General features: G+C 40.2%; 1 protein-coding gene across 1 annotated transcript in view; it reads right to left on the bottom strand.

The window, feature by feature from the left end:
• LOC118409225 (transient receptor potential cation channel subfamily M member 1-like) overlaps positions 1-16,289 on the bottom strand; it is a gene marked incomplete in the record, with an annotated part of 118,080 nt that overhangs the window by 99,509 nt on the left and 2,282 nt on the right. Inside the window, 2 exon segments of the mRNA XM_035810093.1 lie at positions 4,262-4,468; positions 9,216-9,277. Of these exon segments, the coding sequence (XP_035665986.1) occupies positions 4,262-4,339 (78 nt within the window).

Raw genomic sequence — 16,289 nt, 5'->3', positions numbered from 1 at the left:
GATTTTATCAGAAATTCAGATTAGATTGAATTAAATTGTTTTGGAAGATAGACTAAATCATTTGACAAATTAAATTCTATCTAGTCAATTTCACACAAAGAAGCTGGCAGAAAAAACAAGGCCAAAAGCAAGGATGCCAAAAAAATAATGAAGCTTAGCTAACTGAAAAAAAACGGTTGAGAACATTGAGTCACTAACTCATTATGGTCTCCATAAGAATTCCAATCTCTCCTAGGGGAGATTGGAATTCCAGATTCCCCTAGGAGAGATTGGAATTCCAATCTGCCCTAGGGGAAATTGGAATTCCAATCTCCCCTAGGAGGATTCCGAATCCCCCTGGATTCCAATCTCCCCTGTGACATATGAGTGTAGCATTGTCAGGACCCCCCTTTCCCCATGCAGACCCTCGCAACATTATAGTGAAGTCTAAAATAGAACCACCTATTTATCTCCATCAATACTGTATCAAGTTTCAACTACAAGCTCAAAACAAGCAAGTGAAAGCGGCATGTACCGGGCAGAACGTCTATTTCTGTTGACACATTCGCATGCGTACGTGGGGACTTGCACACATACGACTGCTATACATTTGTACATGAACATGAAGATTGTACATCAACTGAGGCCACATCAATTTAATTTCTTGGTTCACGAATTCGCTCGCTCCTATTTTTTGGAAAAAAAAATAAAAATAAAAATTACCACTCAGCAAATTTTCACCATTTACAATGAAACCATTCACCAACTTTCTGGTGTAGCAAATTGGCCTTTATATCATAAGCTCCTTAAAGTGTGGGTACAGGTGCAGTTATTGTACAATAATAGTGTTTTTATACTTTTTTCAAGCTGAAAACTTTTTTTCTTTGTTTTGGATTAGCCGTTACCTTTACCCCAACCATTTTACAATTTTCATTTTTATTTTTATTTCGCCCTCACGCTCCATATTTTTTATGAAAAAATCCGTGAACCAAGAAATTAAATTGGTATGGCCTGAAGAGGAAGTGTTAACTTTTTGTGGGCAGTGGTCCACATACAGGGCATTCTCAGGACACTTGTATGTGCTCTGGTATCTCCTGGAGCCAAACAGGCTTCATTCAACACTGATACTGTTTAAAATGAAAAATCACTGGCAGTTGGCATTGACCTCAGTTAGGTCTGGTCAAAGATCCACAATATGACAATGTCATGTAGTCATGTTAAGTTGATGCCATGTCTCTGCTATTATATACTCTGTCAACACAACTCTGTGTAATGTTAAAACAACACAATCAAATTTCAAGACAAAATTATAACAAGTGTTAAAGTATCCAAAGAAGTGATGACAGATGACAATATACCATGTATAAACTGGAAGAAAGCAACATAAATTTTGCATATCACTTGGACCACGTGCTTGGCTGAGATGTGCCACAGGGCAATTTTATCTGACCTATTTTCAAAATACAATGTAGATATTGATGAATCTTTTCTGGACCCAATATCGCTGCGGCTTATGAGGCAGGATTTCTGAATTGACAGTCTCCCTTCAGGTGAATTATTCAAGGTCTCTTTCTATAATCCACGAAGTTAATATCCTAGCTCCTCATGTATAAAGTCATGATTGCATACATTACAGGGCTCGAAATACTTTTTTCTGCATACCTGCACTGGTGCAGGTAACATTACCTGCACCACTCCAGACAAATTTTATATGCACCACTCTGAATTTAGGAAGTATGGATCATACTAAAATTGTTCAGGAACCATTGCTATTTTTTGCAGCTAATAACACTCCATATACACCTACATTACATGACATTTATGTATAAAACCCAGTACATGGACCAGTGCAGGTTAGGTGCAGGTAGACACCAGAAATACCTGCACAGCTCCAATTTTCACATTGTAAGTTTTTTACAAAAGAGCCATGCGGTTCCAGAGCAAGCTGCAAGGGGGCCAAACCTACACAATTTCCTCCTTAAATCACAACCTATCTGCCACCATAATATCAGAACGACAGCACATCCAGGTTAAAACATGAATTTTCAGCCTTGACTAGAATATGCAGGGACCTTCAAATCTATGCTGACACTTTAATGTTGTTCACAGGAGACCGGTAATACATGTACATTGGGTGGCAGCAAGTAACTCTACAGGTGACACAACCTTGGTGAGAAATGCTATGGAGAATTCAGCATGTTGATCACAGGAGACCAGTAAAAGTAAAGTGACAGCAGGGAAATCTACAGATGATGTGGGCTTGTGACAAACCTTGGTATGAAATTCTATGGAGAATTCAGCATGTTGCTCACAGGAGACCAGTGAAAGCAACAGGGAAATCTACAGATAATGTGGACTTAATAATACTGTAAATCCTGATTTTTTCAATGCACTTTTATGTTCACGGCTTTCACGGTGATGACTATAATATGAACTTATAATTACCGACAACAAATAAATCGCTGACTTTTTTTACGCACACCTGCTGCCACCGAGAACATTTAGTTCCGAGAACAAGTTAAATTTTCTCAGACCATGAAAGTTTGGTACCAAGAAGACAAAGTGAATTACAGGTATGAGACACGTCGGTGTGAAATTCTATGGGAAATTCAGCATGTTGTTCACAGGAGACCAGTGAAAGTAAAGTGACAGCAGGGAAATCTACAGAATTGATGAGGGCTTATGACAAACCTTGGTGTGAAATTCTATAGAGAATTCAACTTGTTGATGACAGGAGACCAGTAAAAGTAAGGTGACAACAGCTAGATACAAGAATGATGATGTGGACTTATGAGAAATCATGGCAAGAAATACTCTGGAGAATTCAGTATGTTGTTCACAGGAGACCAGTAAAAGTAAAGTGACAGCAGGGAAATCTACAGATGATGAGGGATTATGACAAACCATGGTGTAAAATGCTCTGGAGAATTCAGCTTGTTGTTGATAGGACACCATTAAACTAAGGTGACATTTACTAAGGTAAGGTACATTTACTGGTAATGTGGGTTTATGACAGACCTTGGCAATAAACACTCTGGAGGGTTTACAGGGATCAATGCTAAAAGGTACAAATGTCGGCAACGCCAGGTTGGTTTTGGCTTTCTGGATTTTCAACTCATCTGGTTTTTTTTGTTCAAATAAAACATACAACTTATGTTGAATTATTGCAAATTTAGATTTGGAATTTAGAATGCGGATCAGAAATTGATAGTTTTTCATTGACAAGCAAGCGACAGTTTTGGGATGTTGATGCGCACCGCAAGGTTCTGGTCTGAAAACCTGGAATATTGCATGCATTTGGACACTACCTGTAGCAGAAATGTGTCATTTAATGAAGACATTTGATTAACATGAAATACCCATCTACACGAAACAATTAGCAGAAAAAAATTGAGACTACGGAAAAATATCATAGCATTTAACTTATGAATTTGCAAGCTAAAAAAACACACACAAGCTAAATGTCTTTGAATATTGCAGAAAACAGAACTTCCTGAAGCATAATGACTTCTGATTATATTTTGTACTTAAGAAGTTAGACATTAACCAAGACGCTGAACTGGACTGGGTCTTGGAGGGATATCTAGGATTTGCTACAGTAACTATTCCAGGACGGATGGCAACATGGCTGAGACGGAGATTAAAAGGCTGTACACAGCCCGAGGCAATGGTATATGTAGAATCTTCCAATAAAAGGAAGACATCATCAACATGCTATACATGACCCAATATGCTATATATATGTATATACAAAACTCCTATTAGTAAGTGAAGATCAAACAATAGCTACAGCAGAAATCTTTGAGTAAATTTATCCTTTGTCAATTATATGAAGCATGATACATATTCTAACGAATATTGTTGGTCTAGCATATTTTACAATCTGCCAAATGGGACAATTTTCTGATAGCCAAAATTGCACATTTTAAACAAAGAGAAAGTAATGAAATAATGTGGCCTTGAAGTTGAAACATTGTGGCCTTTGTTGAAGCAGAAATTCTTTATTCGATGCCTAAGAAGTATCAACACACTGCAGACATTTTCATTTGCCAAATAACACAATTCACCAAAATTAATGCTAAAATAAATAGATTATTTCAGAATGGAGATGAAAGAGAAAGTAATGTATGTCTTAGAAAGTGAAAGTAATGAATTAAAACAGTCTTAACATTGCAGACATTTCAATCTGCCAAATAACACAATATTCCTCAAATGCTAGAACAGATTATTTCAGAATAGAGAAAGTAATGTATGTCTTAGAAAGTGCGAGTGATGAACCCACCTCGATGACGCTCGACGCCCGCAGCAGTGACCCTCCAGAAACGTGCCGTTGCCTCGTCACCTGCAGTTCCATCGCCATGGTTACCTTGAGAACGTTCCAGCTCCGCAGAGGAAACTCCTGCCACCATATTAGTGCAGCGGGTTGCCATCAACGTCGGGTGGGCACTTTATCCGGAAACTTCTGGACACTACAAGATGAAACCGCCTCCTACGGTAACCATGGAAACATGACACATTCACATTACACAGCTAGATGCAATCGTAACCACGGAAACATGACACAATCGCATTACACAACTGGATGCAACGTCCCTGCAACCTGGAAACATAGTCTGTTCGTGTGCTATTAATACTTTTATATACGTCAGAGCGGTAAATGGAAAATCACACACTCAATTACATCAGCTTGACATGACTGGATGCAACCGCCTTGCAACCTGGAAACAGAATCCTTCTTTTTATGTAACATTAAGATCTACATAATCTTGAAAATTTACACCAGTACACAACGTATATATAGTCCAAGTACAGCAGGTTGCCATCAACACCAGGTGGGCACCCTCACTTCTGGAACCGTCTGGATGTATCTGCTGTGAGCTTGGCAATGGAAACATAATCGCCTCACATTGCATCAAATCTGTATAAGGAAAATCCCTGCATGACCATGGAGAGGTCAGCTGGGGTCGCCATTTACATGTATCATGTTACACAACATGCTGACGTCATCGGCACTTCAACTGATAACTCGATGTAACTGCCTTAAACACTTTTAGATTATTTAATGTCTGAACTAGGGGTGGGTACTGGTAAAGTGTACTGGTACAAAACAGGTTTTTCTTGTTGGACTGGTCCAGAAAAAAACGCAACTGAAAAAATTCAGTGGACCAGATATTGGACCGATTAGAAAGTGAACAGATTGTACCGGAACTACGGCAGCAGGCGTTCACGTGTTTTGAGTGTTATTGGTCTGAGAAAATAGCAAGTTAGAGCGAAGTAGAAGATTAGTTTATACTCATTTTCATCAAGTTTCTACTGTCAAACTTTGTCTAACTTAACAGACTGAGGCAGTTAGCGTTGTTTACTCTGAAGTCTTGAATATAGATTCCTTTGCAGCAAAATGGACCAATGTTTTGAGTATTACCCATTCACAAATTAGGTCCAGATTCAGGTCCCCCCAGGACCTGATCCTCTGGACCTGGACCGTACTGTACCTGAATTTTCTGTACCGGTTTCAACCCCTAGTCTGAACTGTATATGGAAAATTTATCAAATCATCAGAAATTGGTTGCTTAATGTCACCATTACGTACATTAAAATAATTGTTACATGCCGTGGTCGCATCACTTGCAATTCCCAGCCCGCTGTCTTACCTATAATTCCGGTGGGTATTTAACAATGGAACAAAATTGTCTGGCAACAAGTCGTATCGACCAATACGCTACAAGTCGTGGCGTAATCCACCCCTTGGGTAATACGGAATACCACAGCAGAGACGATCAATGGTTTTTTCATACGCAGGGTTTTCATGCATAACGGGATTCAGTAACAACATCACATATATCATTGCAATCAGCCCGTCAAAAACAGTCACACCTATTACATGGGAGGAGGGATCAGTCTGTATATTTCAACAACAATGAGAAATACAGTTCAGGGCAGGAAATACACTGGGTGCATGTGCACGTCTGTGCATCCAAAATCTGAGCTGTGCTCTTAAATCCTGACTGTGGATGAACTACTACCAACTATAAAATTTACTCAGGTTTGTTATTTGAGTTTACTTCTCCTAGGAGGACTTCCGACCAAGGATGCAAGGGGTTCCTCCTACCCCCAACTCGTGTGTCATGGCGGGTGCGTCAAGTCCGAACATGCCCCTATGGCCAGTGTCACTGCCACAAAGGCCTGTCAACGCCACTAGCCGTCGCTAGGTACTCACTCACACCTGAGTTAAGTCTTTCCCAAGGGCACAAGATCGGTGACACGGCAGCCGGATTCGAACTCAGGAGCTCTTGGGCCTGAGACCAACGCGCTGCCAATTGCGCCACGCGATCTCACTATCTTAGACTAGTACGCAGCATATCCTCAAGTGTCGTAAGAAAGACTAAATCCTAACAACGCTTGAGTCAAGTTACCCAATGAATTTTAGCTTCCAGCCCTACATATGTAGGTCGACAGGACATTACCAGTATAAATAAAGGTTACTACTACTACTACAGTAACTATATAATTTACTACAAAAAGGAGCATATTAATAGCTTAGGTTATACACAGAAATGCACAATTTGTGTAGTGTCTGAATTCTCGGGTTAGGTATTACCAATGATTTCGAGCCCTGCAATCAACAATGGGCGATACAAAAGCCAATAAATGCTATTGATATTCTTCACCTATGACTGCATGCCAGTGGAAGATAAAGATTGCGCAAGCTTTTTCATTTTCATGCAACCAAAATCCATATTTTTCTGATGCCAAAGCTTTGAGAGCTCAGTTACATTTCAAAATCAAATGGGGAATTGGGACTTATAAGGTAATGGCAACATTAGAAAAGAAATCACGCTTCCTATCACAATATATAAAATATAATCATAATAGTATGATATCTTTAATTACACAGTACACGAGTGAAATGAGATAAAAATTTAACAGTTGATGTAATGAATAAGAGAGTAATCTTGTTGCAAAGATAATTACAAATAGATGAGTCCAATACTAAATCATCAAACAAATTTCTGACAGAACACATGCGTGACCATGTTTACACATTCTGCAGTCTTTAGAATTACACGGCATAATAAGATATGTAAATTAATAAACTTGTATCTAATCAGTGTATGATTACTCAATAGCTAAATGTTGCAGACTCATACCTGAAGGAAACATTTTTTTTCAAGTATGCACTGTTTTCTGTTAAGAACCATTTTCTTATTTTTTGGTTTGGTTATTTTGATTTTTCTCTTATCATTTCTCCATCTCACTCACTCACTCACTATCCATGGTTAGATCATTAGTAGATCTCCATGATAAAAATTAACTTATCAGGAAAGAAAATCAGATTGAAACAAAAACATTCTTCCACAGGAGTCTGTAATGGGGGCTGATTACTCATCACTCGCCTCACTGATGTGCAATATGAATACAGTCAAACCTGTATTAGCGGCCACCTTTGCAGAGCAGCCACCTGGCCATAGTGGCCACTTTTTGTCGGTCCCTTAGATTCGTAATGATTAAGAAATAGGCTTAGCGGCCACCTGTCCAACACGGCCACAAGATTTCCGGTCCCGTTGATACAGAAACACTGCCTATTGCAACCATACTGCAGCCTTATGTCACCCTGCACCCAGTTTGAAATTGTAGTTTGCGAGGATTTGGAGTTCCTGACAGGGTCATTTTGGCGGTAGCAGAAGGTATGCATGCCTTGAGCATTAAAGTGCAAGTCTTTGTGGGTGAATTTACCGATCGAGACAATGTTACTTGGTGAGAAAGATTAGTGGGAACTGAAATCATGTGTAGCTTGCTCATGGTCAATTGATCAACATTTTCTCTATAATGGCCACCTGTCTATAGTGGCCATATTACTCCAGTCCCTTGAGTGGCCGCTATAGACAGGTTTAACTGTATCATGATACCAGTGAGACACTACTGGCGATCACGATAGGCCTTAAATACATGTTTCAAACAATTACAACAATATATACAACTGCTCAAAGGGTAACAATCAATTTTCCATTGTTCAACTTCAAGTTCAGAATCTTTAAGTAATTTGTGATAAGCTGCTTTAGATTTCTTTCTAAATCTGAAAATTCCTAAAAATTTGAAAACTATGCTAGACTTTGAATGGAAATAATAATTATAAAGTCATACAGATACAAGTATAATTACAGTTATGAAAGAAAGTATATTTTGTATCTATTATCAAGAATATAATAGATACATGTACATGCTCCTCAACTATGATAGTTTACTAGTACCTAGTACAGTCAAACCTGCCCAAGACGACCACACGGGGGACCGGGAAAAAACGGTCGATTTGGGCAGGTGGTCGCTGAGAAGAGTATCGACTTAAAACATGCCCGATGCAAACTGTAAATTGTAAATTTAACCCCAAGTTTTTATCGAGCGTTTATGCGATACAGTGTTTTAAAGCTCAATATTTGTACACTAACGTTTTAGACAGTAAGGGAACTTTGATGCTGTCAGTTACTATACAAGCCTTCATGCGTCGCTGTGTTCTTGATCGCCATATCTGAAATAACTACGGTGCACCTTTCGAATTCGATGCCCGGTACGTCCCTATAGCGTGACTTACCCACGAGGGTGAATGTACAGTACAGTTGGACAAAAGCATTACACAGATCTTTCTTTAAAAAGTATGAGGCTATATACGTTTCAGCAGTCGTTCACTTCATAATGATATAGATTTAAAAGAAAAAAACTTCTGTAACAACTAAAGTCGGATTTTCTTACAACGAAATTTCCTCTCATATTACAGTAGACTGCCCGATTGACCCACCCATTGACCGCCGCCATCCTTATTTGACTTGACTTGACTTTATTCAGATCCACTTTTAGCTATCATAATATTGTAATGGCAGTCAAAATCCGACGCAAACTGGCCTATTTCGGCACAAAATCGCGCTAGTAATCATAGAAAATCGATGAAAACCTCAATTTTGAAAATGATGCGGTCGTTATGGGTCCCAATTTGGGCCGGTCGAGGTCGCGTTGGCCAGGTGGTCGTTGAGAAAAGGTCGTTTAATGCGAAAAAAAATCGGGAAAAATGGGAAAAAAAATCGGGACCGAGAAAAAGCGGTCGAAATGGCCAGGTGGTCGTTGAGAAGAGGTGGTCGCTCGGGCAGGTTTGACTGTATTTATAACCCATCAAATTTGAATCAAAAACATTTTGGTCCTTTAAATCCAATCCTAAGACTACAGAATAGATGAGTAGACAGACTCACCAATGAAAACCCGTCCCAGTCAACCTCTCCGTCTCACTCTGCTCAGCCCCTCAGCTCCGTACCTGTACAGAAACAACAGGACCTATCACATATCAAGCAACATGACAAATCACCTCCGTACCTGTACAGAAACAACAGGACCTATCACATATCAAGCAACATGACATACTGTACTGTGGGCTTCAACACAGGAAGCCAGCCCTCGAGCTATACGTAGCCTCAGTTACTCATGCCAGGGGCTACTTTGCCTGATCATGGCTTGTGGGCATACACCTACAGTCTCAAGAGAAGCTTTCCCTATCCCAGAGTTCATCATTCTATATCACCATGACAACATGAGTCCTGTCCAATGGGAGCTCAGGATTGTCTGTCACCACGGAAACGTGTAATCTCAGCCTCCAACACCCTCAGGTAACAGACAGTTCTATTAGTCTAAGATTACTCCATGCTACACTGTCTTCAATAAATCAAAAGAAGAAGTCTTCTCCTGCCTTAGAATTAGACCAACTGTTAAAACTAAAACTTAAAGTTAGAAGATTATTGAGTCAGAAACTGGACTGGATGACCTAGAACTTCTCGCAGCGATGTATGACAGACTGTACTGGAAGTCAAACTTTACTTGCTGCACTTCATAGAGGAGGACAAATGATGATGAAGATGATGATGAAAGTTAGAAGAGTTGGTCTTCAAGCTTCTAGGGGCCTGACCACTGTAACTTGTGTAAGGGCTGCTAGAAGTGAGCTCAGTCAGTCTAGCAAGCCCCTTTGTTGCATAAGGTAGGTTGTAAATTACCTCCTATAGATTTGATAAATTGCCATCAGGAGAAATGATGAGATACACGCCAGGATGCCTCCGGTTCATTTCCTGTGAGACATCACCTGTAATTCAGACATCACCACTCTGCCATTGTTCTGGTTACTGCCTGTGTTCTGCTTAACGTGTTCAGCATTACTATTCCACCATGCAACATCGGCACTCCTAGTTATTCTCTGGCAACAAGTGCACTCAGGTGTGTCTAACCTGAACATTTAGGTGCGCCGAAGTAATGTTGTGTGTAAAACATTATCATCGGGCCACACCAATTTAATTTCTTGGTTCATGGATTCGCTCGCTCCTATTTTTTGGAAAAAGAAAATAAAAATAAAAATTACCACTCAGCAAATTTTCACCATTAATGAAACCATTTACCAACTTTCTGGTGTAGCAAATTGGCCTTTATATTATAACAGGGCTTTAGCCAGCTCGAAATTTTTTTCCGTCAGCCAATTACAATCGTCGCGAAAACCGCGAAAATTAATCAGAAGGACTGAACTGAGACCTTGAAAAATGGGTTTTAATGAGATTATCGTATGCGAAAGGGCGCCGACACACATTGTCAACAATCATAACAATAGCAAAACAAACAGTGTGTGGCTTTTACAGCCGTGGATGGCGTCCCCAAGCCGCCTGTAGCTTCCACCAAGGATTTTTGTCCGTCAAGGTTGACGGATTGGTTTTAAAATTTTTCCGTCAGACGCAGCAAATTTCCATCAATTGACGGGAAAACGGACGATGGCTAGATCCCTGTATTATAATCTCCTTAAAGTGTGGGTATTATTATTGAAGTTATATTTTTCATTCATGAAGAATGGGACAAACTTAAAAACTGACACTTCTTTTGTAATTTTCAACGAACAGGTGCTGTTACTGTACAGTTATAGTGTTTTTGTACTTTTTTCAAGCTGAAAACGTTTTATTCTTTATGTTTTTGACTATCCCTTACCTTTACCCCAACCATTTTACAATTTCTATTTTTATTTCTATTTCGCCCCCTCGCTCCATATTTTTTACAAAAGAATCTGTGAACCAAGAAATTAAATTGGTGTGGCCTCATCATCATCTGTCAAACCCAGGGGGGGGGGGTCAGATGAGAAGCTAACTTCAAAATTTAAAACAAGGAACACGGTCAAGTTCTTTTTCAAACCTAGATCATGAAAATGTTGTAGATTACTGCACAGTTGCATACGTACATTCGTACGCAGTAAAGTATCTGTGCACCAATAACCAAAACTTCGGTGGCACAGAAGCGCACATGCACCCAGTCTTTCCAACCCTGCAGCCTTTCCTCCAGCTACAACAAGACTGGCAATAAAAATATTATTACCATGACGACGATTGAGGTGAACAACAATACAGCTCAAATCTGAAATAGACTGGAACTTCCCTGTCGCACTATCCCTGGCACAATATACTAGCCCACCTGTAACATAAACCTACAGCCAGCAGAAATGTACTATCCCTGGTACAGCACAATGGTCTGCCAGTGACCTAAACCTATAGCTGAGCATTACAGTGTGTAGTGGAGAATAAAAAATAAGGATGAACCAACTGTTTCCAGCACTTCCGTCCTTGAATGACTTTCTTGCACCTAACCCACATGGCTGTCCTACTTCGTAATATTCCAGTCCTTGGATAGTATAATAGACGTTGAACAATTATATTTGGCTCTGAATATGATAACCATTGGATGCCATCATTCAAGATCATGACCTCTATATGAAGTATTTCCTGTCTGCCTGTGGCGTATGGCTTGAACAAGCTCTAGAAAAGAAAATGTATCCTTCATAACATAACATAACAACCAAGACAATGTGATCCATTGTGCAGAGTTTCCCTGTCTACGACTACGTTTCAAAGGACAAATTCCTCCAGTGTGACCTACATTCCACCATTGCATATCTGAGATACATCTAGTAGATATTGGGGGGGGGGGGGTCTTGCATACCCAGCATACTGTGGACTACTAGCATTCCTGTGGAAAAATGCCTGTGCAATTCCTAGAATTTTAAATTCCTCCAGGGAGTCAGTGTGACCTACATTCCACCATTGCATACTTGAGATACATCTGGTAGAGATTTGGGGGGGGGGGGGTGACTTGCATACCCAGCATACTGTGGAACTAGCATTCCTGTGGAAAGATGCCTGTGCAATTCCTAGAATTTTAAATTCCTCCAGGGAGTCAGTGTGACCTACATTCCACCATTGCATACCTGAGATACATCTGGTAGAGATTTGGGGGGGGGGGGGGTGACTTGCATACCCAGCATACTGTGGAACTAGCATTCCTGTGGAAAGATGCCTGTGCAATTCCTAGAATTTTTGCAGACTGAACCTAATATATACCATTTGACGACTCCCCTGAGGCGTCGTCAAAAAAAGTACAATGCCCTTATTCAACCCCCTTCTTCTGACTCTGAGAAACAAAACCCTTCAAGTCAACAATCTAAAAAAAATTGTCATCTTCTACTGGTTCATGACGGCATTCCAACTCTTGTGAGATCCCATCCTTACCAGATTGCCTAGCCATCCAACCTGATTTCAGCAGAATATATAACAGTTGTCTGAATCTGTCTTGTCGTTCACCCACCATAAATTACTACTTCCCCAGTCACAGCACAGATACATGAGAGACTTGAATTGCAATTTCATACTACATTGAAAACGATTATATTCTCCCTACTAATGCATTCTCGCTTTAGACCCCATTCACACTCAGAAAAACGATTCGGATAAAACATTTATCCGAATAAAAAAAGTTCTATCCGATCCAAATATTGCGTTCACACTCGTCTTAGGCAATCCGATTAGTGCGCCCTCAGTCTTATCCGAATGAAACATTATGTTGAGGTCAAAGGGTAGCGTCATTTCTTACAGCTCAAAATGGCGGGAATCTACCAACTTGGGATGCTGTTGTTCCTCTGGAGAATGTTCTGTAGTCGTAGAAGGGAACGCAATCGACGATCTTTGATCGCGAGAAGGTTTCACCGACAAAGTCTTCTGCATATTGGGCTAGCTGTAGTACAGCTCAGATGTACGCCACCAGAGCGGCAGACAGAACGATCTGGGAGCGGGAGCAAACTCACCTTTGATAAGTTGCATCCTATCCACTGAAAGTGAATCCTATCCACTTGCACGTTCACACTGCCAAATCGTACGAATCGAGACTCCCCGCGGCACAGTTTTATCCACCTCCCGGAGTTCTATCTACCTCCCCAAGGTGGATCGCGAGGGATTCGAATCGATGAAATCCAAGTGATTTGGGAGCGTTCATACTGCTAAGTTTTATTCGGATAACATGTTTTATTCGAATCGTTTTTCTGAGTGTGAATGGGGTCTTAGTGGTCTCCCCATGCAAGGGAAAACATCTGCTTCATCATTCATGCTTGCATTGATCTAAATAGAGCACTTTGGAGATGGAAAGGATCTTGAAGGAGTGGTCGCTTGGGCAGGTTTGACTGTATCATCCTAAAGGCCATGGCATGGAGCAATAATGGTAGCTACTGAGTGAAAGCACACTTTATCAGGCAAAATGTCACACAAGTATATGTTTGGTTGACTCTAAATTGATCATAAATTGCAGCTCATACATCTAGAGTGGTATAGATATAAGATCTAGTTTGTGAGCATGTTATGTTCCAGCAGCACTCTAACATTTGTTTGTAAAATTGGTTAGACTTGGGGTCTCCTCAGTAGGCTTTTAGGTAGGATTTTACTATAGGGTGTCCAAAATTCTTGGTGAGTGGTGGTAAGTGATATAGCTAGTAGGTGCGACCATTGTAGGGGAGTCTGGGGGCATTCATTTTCCATCCAAGGTGCAGAGTTTTCAAGGATTTTAAGTTAAGATGGCACTAAAATGGTGCATTCCCGAGGGGCAAAATTAAGGTTAGAGAGGTCACAGTAGAAGACTGTGACCACAAATGACCTAGTGGCATCCCAGCTCAATGAGAATTTCATGCTTGTCAGAGGATCTACTCCCCAGTGTAAGGGTGTCAAGTGCAATTTCTTATCATTTTCAGAACAGTGCATCAAATTTTACGCCTGGAGGCATGAATGGCTAAAACTATAAGCCTGAGTGGAATTTATAAGATCAGTTTGTGAGAGTATCATGTTCCAACACTCTGACATTTGTCTGTAAAATTGGTGAAACTTGGAATCTCCTCAGTGACTGTTGGTAGCAAATGTCATTACCTTTGGGGGCAAGAACAAGGCAGTCATGACAAATTGTACTTATCATACTAAATGTCACAATCAGAGATGGCCACGTGTACAGTCAGGGCTGGAAGTACTGTAAATGCATTTAAGTTCGCGGGGATTTAATTTCACGGTAGTGGGAAAAAAGACTCTTCACAGTGGTTTTAATTTCGCGGTTACACTAGACCAGAGACTACAATCTAATACCATAATAGAAAAATGTTCGCGGTGGTTTTAAATTCGCGGTAAAGTGGTCACCGCAAAAACCGCGAACATTAATTCACCGTGAGCATTTCTGCATTTACAGTACTGGGTGCATGTGCAAAAGGTGCACCCAATTTTTTCTGTGGGTGCACGGCCGGTGTACCCAGATATTTTCATAGGTTTGTGTACGTAAAGATATCAAACTTTCAAAGTATATTAAGTAAACACCATATTCTTGACATCAGTGTGTTAGAAAGATAATAAAATATCTGTCATACTTGTGTAAGGTAGGAGAAAACCTAGGCCGTGGACTTTTTGCCATGTATTGTAATTGGAAAAACAATCATGAAGTTTTTTCCCACAAACTTCTCTGGTTTCTGAAATAACTTTAGATGGCTACATAAGGCCATAACTACTGTACTTTTATTTCTTGGTATAGATCTTTTAAAAAAATCTAGATTGAAACATGAAATCGGAGGGTACAGTCTACATCTTGAATTGGTACAATTTACACACAGTACAGGGAGTCAGCACAGTCAGATGCTACATTTCTTCCCAGTCCTCTGCTTTTTTTAAAAATAAAACTTTAAAAAAAAACTTAAATTCAAAATGTCCAAAAACTACAAGAACCAACAAATTAAGCAGGCATGGCTTACCCGGTAACTAAAAGTATCATTCCCATCTCCATCATTTCATTAAACTGTACCATCTCCGTGGTAACCAATCACCTTCCCAAAACTGTCATTTCTTGGCTCTTTTTCCGAGAACCTTTAAAAGCTTTCCAGAACATGATAATCATAACTGCTGAGCCTTTAAAACTTAAAGTGCGTGTTCAATGCCTACCAGTTCACCATGTATACTGTAAATGCATCTATTAATTTAAGTTTGCTGGGATTTAATTTCTGGGTAGCGGACTTTTCGCGGTGGTTTCAAGTCCGCGGTAGCACTACGCACTGTAGTCTCTTAGTGCCATGGAAAAATGTTTGCGGTGGTTTTAATATAACTTAATGTGGGAAATTTGCAATGCGAAACTGCAAACATAAAACCACCGTGAAAATATCTGCATTTACAGTATAGGTTGTATGCAGTTCTGGTGGATATCTCGTCACCAGGGACAAATCGTCAGCAGAGCGGCACAACAGTGGAGCAAACTAATCACCTTTAAACACTCGTCTTTAGCCTGACTTACATCAATTCACAGCTAGTCATTCATCATGGAACATTAGGACTCAATAGGAGGCAAAAGAGCTTGATCCCAAAGATGTACGTGTGTGAACATGCACACGTGTTCAACGTTTGATGTATCGTACATCATTATTTTGTCTCTACCGTACTGACTACTATGGCCATTAATTATGGGGATAATAATTTGCCATCAGGTAAGTTTTGCTACCAGAGGGTTTGGCCGTCCACACTACTAACAAAAGCATGGACTGTCTCCTCTGGCCAATTTCCCAATATTTTTTGCCAAATTCTAAGAATCCCCGTATTTACCCCCATAGGAAGCCCTGGTGTAGGCTATATCATCATCACATTCAGAAGAAGCTTTTACACAAATTACATGGTAGCGTGTAGTCCAGTGGTTAGCGGCCCTGTCTCTGGAACTAGAAGCTGTGAGTTTGATTCCGGCTGTGTTGTTCACCCGAGATATACATACACTACCGGAAGGGTTGCAGTCCTTAAAGGACGGGGCATTAAGCCGTGGACACTGTTCATTGTGCTTGTCGAAAAGAGCTAGGGAAATTTCGCCGGTACAATGAACATGTAAATAAGTTGTACATAGCGTCTGTCCTCTCTGTCATGACCAGTGGAAAGACTAGCTCTTCAGTGAGCAAAAAAAACATTGAGATCACTTTCCTT

Source organism: Branchiostoma floridae, chromosome 2 (genome assembly GCF_000003815.2).
Source record: "Branchiostoma floridae strain S238N-H82 chromosome 2, Bfl_VNyyK, whole genome shotgun sequence".
NCBI lineage: Eukaryota > Metazoa > Chordata > Leptocardii > Amphioxiformes > Branchiostomatidae > Branchiostoma > Branchiostoma floridae.
The sequence above is the reverse complement of the archived record's forward strand: the minus strand, read 5'-3'. Positions and strand labels throughout refer to the sequence as shown.